At 38.7% G+C, this 13,927-nt stretch overlaps 2 protein-coding genes across 2 annotated transcripts; both read right to left on the reverse strand.

Annotated features, from left to right (window-relative positions):
* Nucleotides 1-188: 188 nt before the first annotated feature.
* LOC147407426 (coatomer subunit alpha-1-like) lies at nucleotides 189-6,104 on the reverse strand. Its single transcript, XM_086435995.1, has 4 exons — nucleotides 5,846-6,104; nucleotides 5,385-5,629; nucleotides 4,551-5,045; nucleotides 189-3,436 (listed from the first exon to the last, which is right to left on the reverse strand). Exons 2-4 carry the CDS (start codon nucleotides 5,590-5,592, stop codon nucleotides 486-488), a joined length of 3,654 nt encoding a protein of 1,217 aa, XP_086292121.1. The 5' UTR covers nucleotides 5,593-5,629; nucleotides 5,846-6,104; the 3' UTR covers nucleotides 189-485.
* Nucleotides 6,105-8,578: 2,474 nt separating this feature from the next.
* LOC147407427 (uncharacterized) lies at nucleotides 8,579-9,781 on the reverse strand. Its single transcript, XM_086432604.1, has 2 exons — nucleotides 9,557-9,781; nucleotides 8,579-8,887 (listed from the first exon to the last, which is right to left on the reverse strand). The coding sequence occupies exons 1-2, from the start codon at nucleotides 9,779-9,781 to the stop codon at nucleotides 8,579-8,581; spliced, it is 534 nt and encodes a 177-aa protein (XP_086288730.1).
* Between the last annotated feature and the right edge of the window lie 4,146 nt (nucleotides 9,782-13,927).

A 13,927-nucleotide genomic window follows, 5' to 3' on the forward strand; every position in this document is an offset into this window, starting at 1 on the left:
GCTCCTACCGATGGGTACCAAGGATTAATCTGTAAGAAATCTAATCCAGATCCATTCCAATCTGTCAATTTAAATTTAAGCTCCAATCCCGATCAATCAGACTTATACTTCGTTCCCTGTCCCGAGCAGTTAATCACCATCTACATGCATTCAAGGAAAAGGTAGTTCTCCAACCTTTCATCATGATGGATTTCAACCAGGCCCTTGGCCATTCTTGTCCCATCAACAACTAACAAAACAGCCAATTCAAAATTCTCATATTTGTTTATTACAGTGAAGCTATAACCATTGAAATTAAGAAGACAAAAAACAAAAAAAAAAACAAAAAAAACAAAAGCAAACCCAGAAAAAGAGTGGTCAAACAATTCATCTAAACTTGCAAGCTCATGTTTAATATTCCTTACCTTTGCTTGGTCGAAACAAACAACCAGATGCTTACTACCAACAGAAAAAGTTTGGAAAGGTTCTTGGTTCAGTATCACCAGTCATCTTATCTGAGAAGGAGAACAAAGTAGACCAGACGCATCTGATCCAATCACAGCTAGATCACAAACAGTACAGAGTTGCCCATCCTGAGCTGGCACAAACCGTGAACCACAATACGGGCATACCACGTCCTTCTGTCCGCGATATATAGGTACGTATGTTGCCCCACAAACCACAAATGGGTTTCTAAAGTCATAGTTCAGCTGGTTCTCATCTCTCATGTTCCTCTCTGAAGCCTGCAGGATTTGTCGGGCTGTCTTCGCTTGATTCTCAGGGGGGTTTGTTTCCAAGAGCCGCCTGGCAAAGCTAGCGGCTGTGTTATAGTTCTTTGCCTTATAGCAAACATTCATCGCATTCAACAGTGCAAGCCTCATGTGAGGTATTTGAAGGTTGCAGTGTGTAAAGTACGCTGCCAGCTCCTGCTGGCGTACGGGATTGTCTTTATTTTCCCTCCTCTTAAGCTCCAACTGCAACCCCAATACATATTCCTTCACTAAGACAATCAATTCCTTGACTTCGTCGACCTCCCTCCTCGACTCAACCACAATCAGAGGAATGGTGTGAAGGATACTGTGAAAGAGTCGTAATGCCTCACTGAACTTCCCACTTGTGGTGGCCTTGTAACCTGCCTTAAGCTTGTCTTCCAATTCAGAGAACTTGTACACAAGAGCAGGCGGGCCCCTTGCATTAGGGCTAGCAGACTCACTCCAACCTCTCTCAACTGCCAACGTGATCACTGGACCCGAACAAAAAGCACGGAGATAGGAATGGCTTCCAGTATGTAGATCAAGAAACATGGGCTTCAAAGGGGCAAAGTTCTTTATACCCAGTTGCCTAGTCAGCAAGCGCATCGCAGTGTCAAAATTGCCGGCTGCTGCATGTTCACCAGCAAGAGATGATTTCTGGATCCAGATCTGGCTTACAGGCATGCCCGGAGTTGGAGTCACAAATACCGAAGAGCGGGAGTTGACAGCAGCTTTTGGAGTATCGAGTTCAGGAGGAAGTTCAAGATCTTCGAGGTCCCATCCTCCCTCCTCATCATTTCCTTCATTCACTTCCCTATCCTCGTCCACTTCAACGTCTCCATTCTGCATGTTGTCTGCATCAACAATATCCAATTCCTCGCCCCAATCACCGTCAGCAGCTTCTTCATCTTCATCCTGTACTCCTCCCTTGTCCACATTATTGAGACCACCCTCGAAGATACCCTTCATGACCCTCAACAAGGGCCAATCTCCACCACACAAGATGGGAGTCGGGGGCATAAGAAGCGAAGGCACTTTCCCCTCGGGCAAAGAGGGAACATTATCTCCCAACTCAGCTGCAAGCCGTTCGGCGACATCCTGGAGCCCATGAACAACAGCTGTGACGTAAGCAAGGGGCAAATGGCCAGCATTTTCCAAGATCTTGACGCGCTCACGGATATCACCCAAGTACAGTGCATTGTGAAACTGACCCATCACGTCATTCTTGACTTCAGCGATTCTCAGCATTTTAGAGAGCTTATCCATATTCCCCGTAATGAGATACAGAAAAGATAGCCTATTGAAGTTCTTTGTCCTCTGGTATGCATATTCTACTATACCAGCATTTCCCTGCCGAAGGGCCTCCACGCCCAACCTATACCAGTGATCTTTCTCATCGATCTCCTTTGCTGAAGCAACAGCAATCTGAATATTACCACTCTCTAGTGCTAAGTTGAACCGAGTCCTCTCATCCTTCACAAAATGAAGAGCAACTTCTGGAAAACCTTTCTGCTGCAGGTAGGCAATCATAGCCTGTCCACAGAGCTGTGAGCTCCTGATCATGCTCATAACATGGTCATATTTCTTCTTTAGGAGGGAAAGTTTGAAAACATACTCTGTCGCATCTATAACTATAGTGCGGTTCTTTCCATCCCTATCCAAGCAATATATGGTATTTCCCGAAACCTTAGTGATGTATATTGGGACATCAAGGGTCCTGATGATTCCACTGTCCCCATTTGGAAGGCAATACTTGATGTGATTCAGTGTTGCATATATGAAGACACCATTGGCATCCCAGGCCCCACTCTTTACGCGGATCGTCTCATGAAGGGTACACTGGTGCACAAGTTTCTTACTGGCAATAGTGATAGCATGTTTGCTAAGCAATGCAACATTCTCCATGTCATTTGACCAAACCACATATTTGACAAAAGGAGTCTGAAGATCACCAAGAACAATTCTCTGCTGAAGGTCAAAGATCACCACTTTATCCTCGGCCCTGCAAAGCAAATTGCCTGTTCCAGCATAGAATATTGCATCGGCAGCAACAGGAAGACTACTCTTCTTCACAATTTCATTTTTAAGGTTCTTGACCAACACTTGGTTGTTGCTCTTGTCGAGCACAGCAAACCTATTTCGAGCCACAAAGATGGCTGATCCTCCGGGCCCCCTTTTTGCCTCTTGAACAGTATCACCCTTGCCTATGTTGTCTTTGGGTGTGAGATAAAGTTCGTATGAACCCCCATCTACATCGGAACAGACCAAGACAGCATACTCGGTAGGGCTATAAGACAGAGTTCTTGGTCCCTGATTCAAACTGGTGGAACCGGGGCGTCGAATTGGGATCACTTGAGTGTCCTTCTGCGTTGAGAACTCGTAGACACGCAGAAAACGGTCTTTGATGTAGTACAGAGAATCACCGCTTACTGAGAAAGCTGGCCGTTCTCTCTCCAACTTGAAGACAATCATACCATTGTCATGACCAGCAGCCAAAAGATTCATCTCTGGATGCGATGCAAGAATCCAGAACCGATCATGCTCCCTGCGAAATGTCTGAACACCAGTTCGCTTTGTTACATCCCACACTCGGATACTTTTGTCCTCTGAATTGGACACGATAATGTCCTGCTTAGCATGGAACAGCACACACGAAATATTATTCATGTGTCCTCTCAATGTGTCTACCTCCCAAGCCTTCGTATCTGAGAATAAACTAGTTAGTTGGCTTTTGCTGCTGTCATCATACAACATGGTTTTAAATCTCATCCGAGACAACTCGCCCGAGTCATCTCGGTCTCTTCCATGAACAAATCGGATAGACATCATAGTCGCCAAGTCAGATTCGGGAATAAGTTGGCAATGGAAAATTTTGGCAAATCATGTAAAATTGGGAAAAATTCGAAATAAATCAGGAAAAACATCAAGCTACGGTTTGGGGTATGTAATTATTCCAAACAAGTCATGTTATCACATTATATCATCAAATCTCATACTATATTATCAGCTCTCATATTAAATTACAATAATAAATCACCGAACACTATATTGATATCATCCACAACAAATAACCATAGGCCTACAACATATTCAAGGCTTATATTATACCAGTCAAAATCAATGTTATCATCTTGTGCATCACCGTTGGTTACCATCATCTTCATTAAGGTCATCTTACTATTGCATCAAAGTCACCTTTTGCTTTTCCCTATTTAATCACTGTCTTATTGAAAAAGTCGTGATCAAAACATTGAATGTAAAAGTCATGATTTAATTGTTATTTTTTCAATAAGTCGGAGAATTTGGGGACTATGATAGACATGGTGCCTCACATCTGCGGAACTTTACGAGATAAACGAATTGTTTCGGGCGATATTTTCAAAATCTCATCCGAGTCAACTGGGATTTTGTATATTTTAATGAAAATAATTAATTGTTTTAGAATTTACATATTTATTATTTGAATAAAATATGATTTTATAATAAAACATCTTCTAATTTACCTTATTAAAAAAATTATAATTATTTTCATTTAAACATATATGAACAAATCATTACAAACTAAGTTAAATGGTTTATCTCGTCCACGAACGAGACGGGATGCCAAGCAAAGTTTTGAAACCATGTTACAAAAAGATCCAAAGCCAGTGTAAGAGTGATGAAGACTAAATGCATGGATGAAATGAGACACCAAACCAAGTTTCGAAATCATGTTAGACAATGTTCTAAAGCCAGTGTAAGAGTAATGAAGACCAAAGGCATGGAGAAAACTAATAGGGGCAAAAAAAAGAAAAAAGAAACAGGGTTTCACAGCAATACCATTCATGCGCCACAATTTCACTTGGCGATCATCAGCTCCAGAAACGATCAGAGGAAGGGTCGGATGGAACGCAGCCCAATTGACTCCCCGATCATGACCTTCCAAGACATACTTGACAATGGCATCAACCCCACCAAACAAATCAGTGTTTATCTGGCTCAATCGCAAGATATCATCTGCTGGGGACGCTGTCTTCTTCCTTAAAGAACCAATGTCCCAAACACGAATGGTCTGATCCAAGGAAGCGGAAACAACAAGGTCCTCTTTAGGATGGAACGTAGCACACATGACATAATGGTTGTGGCCAGTCAATACAGAAATACAAGTCCGTGATTGCCAATTCCATATCCTGATGGTTTGATCGTCGCTTGCACTGACAATCCAAGGGTGCTCGTGATGAAATTGAACAGTACGGATGTAATCAAGGTGTCCAAGAAGGGTAAATAGACACCGATGCATCTTATAGTTCCAGACTTTGATCTTGTAATCATCTCCTGAAAAAACCAGTATTTTCAACAAATTAAGAGCTACTGCCGGAAGAGCATCCTGAATAACAAGTAAGGAATTAAAACTATCAAATATGTTATCTCAATTAGTTTTATTATTGCTTCGAAATATGAGAAATTATATTGTTGCTCAGATCTAGACATGAGATACATCATCAGCAACTATGGAAACAAATTACACAAACAAACCCACTCGAATTTTGAAATTGAAATGAACACAATCGAAGTCGATGCACTTATTATAAGCTACAAAACCCTAAGAAATGGAGGATTTACAAATGCATGGAAAATAAAAACCAATTCGTCAGCATTGTGAACATTTCATACCTCCGGAAACGAATAGAGGCTGAGATTTGTGGAAGTGGACGCCGCGGACAGGTCCTTCGTGCTCATCAAATTTGTCGATAAGAGTCCCCATCCTGTAATCCCATAGCTGAATCACACCACTGTGAAGACTCGCAAGAATCCATGGCCTCTTACTGTGAAAACTCAATCCCTTCACCCGATTACTCTTCGTTTCAAATTTCGTCAGCATCGTTTCGAATCAAATCTCAAACCCTAATTACTGCACACTGCATCAAACACCTAACAATCTCACCAACCTAACCAAAATAGGGGGAAAAAACCCTCTAATAATCAATAGAACAAACTGAGTTCGAATTACAGATCGAAAATTGGATAAACAACAATCCTCGATCTTCGATCCGAATACTAAACAGAGATGGATACATAAAATCTATAATTTTCAAGATTAGAGAAGATCTGTAGAAATAGAGAGTAAAAATTACCTCAGATCTGCAAATTAGATTAGTGGATCAATCCGATTCTACCATCGCCTCTTGCAATCGCATCCCTAAATGAAGATGTGAGAATTAGGTGACGAAGGGGGTGTAGGATAAGCAGAGGAGAGGCGTAGGTTAAGGGGAGCTAAGATCGGAAGCTATTTAAAGAGAGGGTTTTTAGTTCACTCGCAGATCCAGCCTCAAAGAGTATCTGTGAGTTGTGCTAGAAGAGAATGCAGAGAGGGCAAAACAAACAAATTTGACGAAACCGGGACGGAGGAGTTAATTTTATTCCCTTTTCGTTTTGGATTTTTCTCGTGTGAAAACGAAGCTGGACATAGTGTCCGACGAAAAACATAGATTCCCAATAATTAGTATCACTGAAGAATACCTTTACATCTCAGCCGTCAATACAAGGTGAATTGGGTTATTACTAACAAATATATTCTCCCAATACGTATCATTCTGAGCACGGACCCTGATGGGACCACCACTCGGATGATCATAGCCACCCAAATTAAACAGTCCCTGCATTGGAGACAACAATCCATACAACTTAATTCTATTGGAACATCTTAACAGGAGCCATTTAGCATCATAAGTTAATACCCCCACCCCCCTAAGTGGGTGCAGGTGTTACTCCAGATTCAATCTTCTGCTTATTTTCAGTAAAATGGTGAATTCTAGTTCCCTATCTTTAATTTCGGTAATCCTATGATCAAGTTAATAAAAAGACAACACCAGTGGTTCAAGGGCAATTTCGTAAAAAAAAAAATGGTTAATGCATGTAGGTTGTTCCTTAGGGGCCACCCGTGAGGGCACACCCTGACTTATGATGTGCGGGGCGTTGCACGTGCCTTGGGACTAGTTCTTGAAAAAAATTATGGTCTATGAACTGGACAAAACCTAGATACAGGTCCAATCCACTATGTACAAGATAGCGATTATAAAATGAAAAGTTAATAAGAATTTGATAGAATAATAAGAGTATGTCAAAGTCAAATTGCATTCATTACTCATCTTTGTACTGTAAATTGAAAATCTTTGATCATATCATATTTGAATTTATGTACATTACTCTTAACTGAGAATCTCATGGCTCTTTTGGGACTTTGTGAAAGTCTCTTATATGTATGATAGGCATCTATTTGGGAATGGTGCCTTTGTGGCTCTTAATTTATAGAGCACGTGTTGTCCGGTGATACATTACACGTTCACTCCTTGGGGTGTGCATTGCCAATGTTTATCCCCGAGACTATGCCGAAGATTGTATAAAAAGACATGAGAGCCATCTCTCCTAATTGTTGGGTTATTGAAATGATCTTTTAGGGATTTAGTCAATTGCTTAGTCCTTGGACTCGTGTTACTGTAGAAGATATTTTTCTACCTCAGCACCCAAATTTGTATGTTATAACGTTTTTACTTTTAAAGTAAATAAAATTATTTTTCTATGTGTATCCAAGTGGGATCTAAGTATCATCATTTAAGGAGATGCTGAAGTTTTTACAATTGTTAGTTGAGTTCTTGACAGGAAAAAAAAAAATCAAAGCAATAAATGAGAAAAAGAAGTTGATTGTTTTTTAAATTGATGTGAAGTGACTAAAAATGTAATTTCAAAAAAAAAAAAAAAAAAGATGAAGGAACAACATATTTATAAGTTAACAGGCGTAGGTTGCAGTCCCATAATGCCAATTTGCAGATGTTAAAGGAAGTTGAGAATACTATTATCAAGTTTGAAAGGAAAAGAAATTCGAAGAGGAAATACGAGCAGGACCATCCAGAAAGTGAAACTAGGGTGATGCCGATTAGGGCACTTTTTGTTGCAATGAAAAGGAAGATGGCTATGAAAAGATATGTCTATATGTATATATCTATATATATATATATATAGGAGGCGGTTAATGGGACATATGTAAAAACAATGATTTTTCAAAATATGGGTTAGAGGTTTTAAATTGAGTTGATTTTTTGCGAGGATATCACTATGAAGAGAAGATCATCCTTACAAAAAAATCAGCTTAATCTTAAACTTCTAAATCCATCAAAAGTGATTTACAAATTATTGGTAAAAATTGGTAAAAAGTCGACGGTCCACATTCTAAATCACTTTTAATAGGGTTAGAAGTTTCAGATTGGACTTCGAATGATCTTCCTATCATAGAGATCATCCTCACAAAAAAATTCAGCTCAATCAGAAACTTCTAACCCATATTTTGAAAATTTATCAATGTTACATTGTTTTTACATATGTTTTTTCATGTCCCGTGATCTGTTCCCAATATATATATATATATATATATATATATGGGAGGCGTTCGGAGGCATCAGTTTCGTCAGCCATTTTAACAAAAGTTACCCGACCGTTGGATATAATTAAATCGGACGGTCGAGATTGCTTATTACGTTTAAATGATAACTTATAAGTTTTTACTGCGCCATCCCTCATCTTTTGACTTATTAGTGTCACCTCCCTGACTAAAAAACAGCAGAAAGTGCTTATTACGTTTAAATGATAACTTATAGATTTTTACTGCGCCATCCCTCATCTTTTGACTTATTAGTGTCCCCTCCCTGAGTGAAAAACAGCAGAGAGAACTCGTCTGTTCTCTCTAAAAGTCTCGAACAACCCTCCTCTGTTCTATCTCGTTTGTTCTCTCTAAAAGTCTCGAACAACCCTCCTCTCTCTCGCTGCAACTCCTCGACGAAAACCTCTCTCTCTCTCTCTCTCTCTCTCTCTCGCTACGCCGAAACCCTCGAACCTCCTCTCTCTCGCTGCAACTCCATCGACGAAGCACGAACACGAACACGAATGGCTCCTGCAAGCTCCACGTACCACATGTCTGGAGACATCTTCCATAGAACGAACCCACCCGTTTCAACAGCTCTAGAGGCGTTCCGGGTTCTCATGACTTTTGTGGCTGTCTCGATCTCAGCAGCTAGCATCTTCACCTTTCCCATGACATAGGCATTGCGAATGGAGTTCTGCAGCTTTACACCTCCTGAAGTAGCTGTGTATTGCTGCAATATATACTGAGCGGACGAAGTTTCCTGCAACAATAACCACACAGTGAAAACGGAGTTAATTTACAGGGTTTTAGTAAATCAAAGGAGAATGAAGAATCTCAAAACAGAGAATGATTCTCTCTCTGCCCTCTAACATTACTCTAACAAAACAATTTTTAGCCATCAACACCAATTCCTCTAACCATCAACATCTCATTAAGATGCAAATTTAAGAACTTTCTTGTTCTGCTCTCCAAATAAAGGCAACACAGAGATACTCATTTACATGCTTCCCTAGAAATAGCAACAATCTCACGACCCATCTTAGAATTAAAGAAATTTGGGGGAAGAATTAAAGAACAGTGCTTCCATGTGAACATTCACAAAATTAAAACAAAACCCAAAATAAGCATTCCTCTACAGAAAACCAAAACTAAAAACACACACAAAATAAAAGAAAGAAAAAGATAGACAAATCCATTTTCTCTGAAACTCAAACCTACCCAAACGCACAAAAAAAAAATATTGTTTTACCAAAGAAAAAACTCTCAAGAAAACAAAAGCTTCTGAAAATGAAGACTTGTTTGGATTGCCATTTACGCGGAAAAGTGGAAAAACAGCCTCAAGAGCTTCTTTGAGCGAGAAAATGTGGTAAAATAAATGTCAAAAACTGATGAAATTTGGAAACTGAGAAAGGAAGAAAGGGGGACTCACAATGGGTGTGTCTTTGATACTAAGGTGAGGGAGAGGATCAGAGGTGCTAACGTGCACTGGTGCGAGAGGAGCACCCATGACACCAAGCAGGAGCCTCAGATCGGACCGTTTATAAGCGTTAGAAGAAACGGAAGGAGTCCAAGAGAGCTGACCCTTCATCCAATGTCCCCACCCTTCCCTCTTCGAATCACCATTCTCAGACCCATCTTGATCAGGCACTTCCATCACTCTCTGCTGTTTTTTAGTCAGGGAGGTGACACTAATAAGTCAAAAGATGAGGGATAGCGCAGTAAAAACTTATAAGTTATCATTTAAACGTAATAAGCAATCTCGACCGTCCGATTTAATTATATCCAACGGTCGGGTAACTTTTGTTAAAATGGCTGACGAAACTGATGCCTCCGAACGCCTCCCTATATATATATATATAGAGAGAGAGAGAGAGAGAGAGAGAGAGAGAGAGTTATATAAACAATGGATTTGCACCACGAATATCTAGCATACGCCCATACCTTTTTTTTCCCTCTTAATTATAAATAAATAAAGAATAATGATTTTTTTACGCCTCCTCTGACATATGGCCCCTGATGTGGCATGTGCTAGAACCATAGTCTTTCCTTAGGATACACAATTGCACATATTTATGGGGATGTATAGTTGTCTATCCCAATGTAAAAAATCTATGATCGTAGGCCATGCCACGTTGGGCTTGGGCGAGGGGGGGGGGGGGGTCAGAGGGGAAGTTAGAAGATCACGACTTATAAATAAATTACTCATTCAATGAGAGGTTTTTTGATGCCACGTTTTTAAACCTCGGTTTTTTATATTGTCTTGGCTCTGTCTAATTTTTTTTTTCCAAGTAAAATAGAAATAAATTAATAAAATGATCCAAATCTTAAATATGAACAATAAGAAAAAAATATAATAAATTATTTGGTTCGCTGAACTTAATGCCTCGATTTGTTTTGATTTGCTTAACCCAACCAAAATTTGGTGGGTTTGTGGTTCACTTGATTTTACAAACCCAATACGAACCATACCACAAATTGGTTCGCTTCATACTGGTTCATGGTTTGAACTAATAACAACAAATTGGATAACATAGGGCTGGCCTATATATTTTTTATTGTATTTGTCTTTCACTCTTAGTTAGTACTTCATAACGATAGAGCTACATTAACATAGTTAAGATGTATAAAACTTATTCCAATTACGAGAGTAGTCTACAACAGTTAATATGGATCATATTTCACCATTATAAACCTCGTCATAAATCATATTTTTAGTCAGTATATTTTTCTTTGTAGTTTTTTCTTTCTCTCTATTTTGTGTTCTTTTCAATCTTCTTCTTGTTATTGTAGAGCTTTCGAATCGCAAAAATTATTCTTGTTGGTGCTACTACGGGTCTTCTTTGCATATGCACATATCATCTCAAACAAATTTCCTTTATTTCACATCGCATCGGAGTTGTTCATAATTTTTTTTTTTTTTTCATATTGTCACTCACCCATATCGGTATCCTTGCTCTGCAACACTCATTTCATGATATTTCTTTTAAGACAACCATATAGTTCTATGATTCTATAGGCCATATTCACACAAATTTCTTCATCTTTCTTTTCATTTAAGAGTTATCCTAACTAAATTTGTACCACATCAATTATTTTGGTCTTATTTATCTTAAAACTCTTTATTATTATTTTTATTAATTTTGGTCTTATGCACAAGTGAACCAAACTAGCGAATCGATCTAGGAAACCAAAGTGAACCAAGAAATGAATTATCTCTACCTACCCCTATGAACAGGGTTTATTCTAGAGTGGCGAACCACAAACCTGAACTCAAATTTGAATCGAACAAACCGATGAACCAGTCAACATAGGGCCAACCCACTAGAACGCATTAATTGGGGCCCAAAGAGACTGGCAGATTTAACTGATTCTATTGTTATTTTACTAGACAGGGCTATGAAAGGGAATTGGTTGGGCTGGGCCTGTTAGAAATTATTAAACCAATCCCGTGCCTGACCCATTGATACTTGTACTTCTAGGCCTGTTGTAAGTAAGACTGGTGGAGTTGGGCATATCGGATTTCTTCTTTGGGCTGTGGTTCAAAAGAAAGTGAGATAAATAAATAGGAGAGCTGCTATTAACACACCAACTTTTATTAATGCCACACCAATTCATATGTAAATCATGGTGTGGCATTAGTAAAATTTGGTGTGGCAATGGTAACCATCATAAATGGATATATGAACATTTGCCTGCAAGCTTTGTATGTTTGTGTGAGGAGCAAACACTATGTACTATATGTCATATGAAGGGCCTCCACAAATTACTACATAATTTAAATCATGAGATCTGGTTAACTTCTATCTTCAAGCCTACCAACATGAATAAGTGTGCCAAAGTAATCGAAATTAAAAATTGACTTTACAAATTGCAGGCTCAAATCACTCCATGGAGGGTACTTAATTTTTCATCGATCGAGAAACTTCTAGATCTCAAAAAGCACAATCCTGAACAATGTTATCAAACAATTGATGTCGCAATTGCACTTCATATAGAAGTGATTCCATTCAATAGCAAGGAGAGCTGCACCAAATAGGGGCTAAAAGAAGAAAAAAAAAACGGAAGGAATGCTTTGTGTAGAACCCACCCGATTCTTGAGTTTTTCATCTCTGGTGAAGGCATAGATGGCAAAGGGTTTCGGCCTCGATTTTATAAATTCTACGCTCTTTTCGATACTTTTTCAACTGCAAGTCAGTGACATTGCACTACAAATAAATACATTTTGGCAACCTTAAAATGAGATGTCTTACTGTGATGTTTGGAAGCAATGGGCCAAATATTTCTTCAGTCATGATCTCAGCATCAAATGGGGGATCCAACAAGATTGTAATTTGTAGGCCCATATGAACCTAGAAAGAAAAAAACCTAGTATCATGGACTATATTTATGATCTACAGATAATAGGCCAAAAGATTGGCTGAAATAATGTGTGATAAGCTGGCAATATTTGGCTTAACATGAGAAGTAGGTATTTATTTACAAACATACCATTAAGTAGTGACAATAAAACCCTTAGATTCGGCAAACATTGAGACATTAACATCCTTTTTTTTTAATTATTATTATTAGAAGGGTATCTAGGCCAGCTTGCGCGCACCAACCATTCCCTCCTCCCCGAACAAGGCTTGTGAAATAGGATTTTAATCCTGCGGTCCATGACTACTGATATTAGTAGCCGGTGGGAATCGAACTTGACACCATAGGAAGAGCACACCCCTTGATCCCGAAGTGCTACCTGTAATCCGGTAGATACCCAAGAATGAACAAAATGAAGTTTGACAGAGGCTTGTGTTGAACATAATGTCCTTAAGACAATTTTGTTCCCGCAACTTGGTGCCCACGGATCAATGAATAATTGTCTCCCAATCTACACGTCTAGCGAACCAAACCCCTTATGCGCGTGCGTGAGCTTATCCAAGTCTCTCTCTTATATACATTTAAGTGATAAGAAGTTCTATAGAAGAACTAGACAATTTTCTTATTCCTATTCGATGTGGGATTAAAGAGTTTCTCTTATAAACTCAATAATCTTATAAATCACATACAACAAACCATGGCTAATAGGGGTTCTTAAGAGTCGATTTGTCATTCATCCTAAATTGATTTTTGACAACTAAAAACATGAAACTATTCTCTTCAATAAGATGAATAAGTTTCCAAGTGGTCCCGCCACAAAAAACTAATGGAACCCACTTAAATTGTAGCTCAAACAACCCTACTTGATCACAAAAATATGGAAAAATTGTAGATTTTTCCAACACTACCACTCAGCCACCCATTTGGTGGTTAGACATTAGCATCCTCTACAAGACTACAGCTATTTTTCTTCCAAAGAGTCTCTTAAAAAACTATTCTTATTTTATCTTTTAATTAAAGAAATAAATAAATAAAAGAGAGGAAGAATTTCATTTTCAATGTTCAATAACCATTTTGTAAATGTCACGAAGTTTCAAAAATATTATTTACAGAGATGCCATTAAATAATGACAATAAAATCATAATTGTTTGGATTAAAATACAAAATAAAACATTTTTGGTTTCTACATCACTCCCTATTTACTTTGGTTTCTGGGGCCAACATGACTATTATGTGAGACGATCCAATTATTTACATTGAATTGTCATCACCATGGCAATCATCAATGAAAAGTTGATGTTACCCAGCATGTAAAGGGAGCACAGATCCTTTGTAGTGCGTGTTCCCAGTAGTGACATTTAAGTACTAGAGATTGATTACTTGAAATTTTTTTATTTTTTATTTTTGACAAAAAGACATTTTTTAAAGTCCCATAAAGTTTTT

This window comes from Akebia trifoliata, chromosome 3 (genome assembly GCF_017979445.1).
Source record: "Akebia trifoliata isolate Shusen 1 chromosome 3, ASM1797944v1, whole genome shotgun sequence".
Classification (NCBI taxonomy): domain Eukaryota; kingdom Viridiplantae; phylum Streptophyta; class Magnoliopsida; order Ranunculales; family Lardizabalaceae; genus Akebia; species Akebia trifoliata.

Coding starts and splice junctions, on each gene's coding strand:
- LOC147407426 (XM_086435995.1), bottom strand. CDS start 5,592: ATGCTGACGAAATTTGAAACGAAGAGTAATCGGGTGAAGGGATTGAGT. Junction 5,046..5,384: donor GCCTCTATTCGTTTCCGGAG/GTATGAAATGTT, acceptor TGGTTTTTTCAG/GAGATGATTACAAGATCAAA. Junction 3,437..4,550: donor GAAATTGTGGCGCATGAATG/GTATTGCTGTGA, acceptor GTTTATTCTCAG/ATACGAAGGCTTGGGAGGTA.
- LOC147407427 (XM_086432604.1), bottom strand. CDS start 9,781: ATGGAAGTGCCTGATCAAGATGGGTCTGAGAATGGTGATTCGAAGAGG. Junction 8,888..9,556: donor GTATCAAAGACACACCCATT/GTGAGTCCCCCT, acceptor TTATTGTTGCAG/GAAACTTCGTCCGCTCAGTA.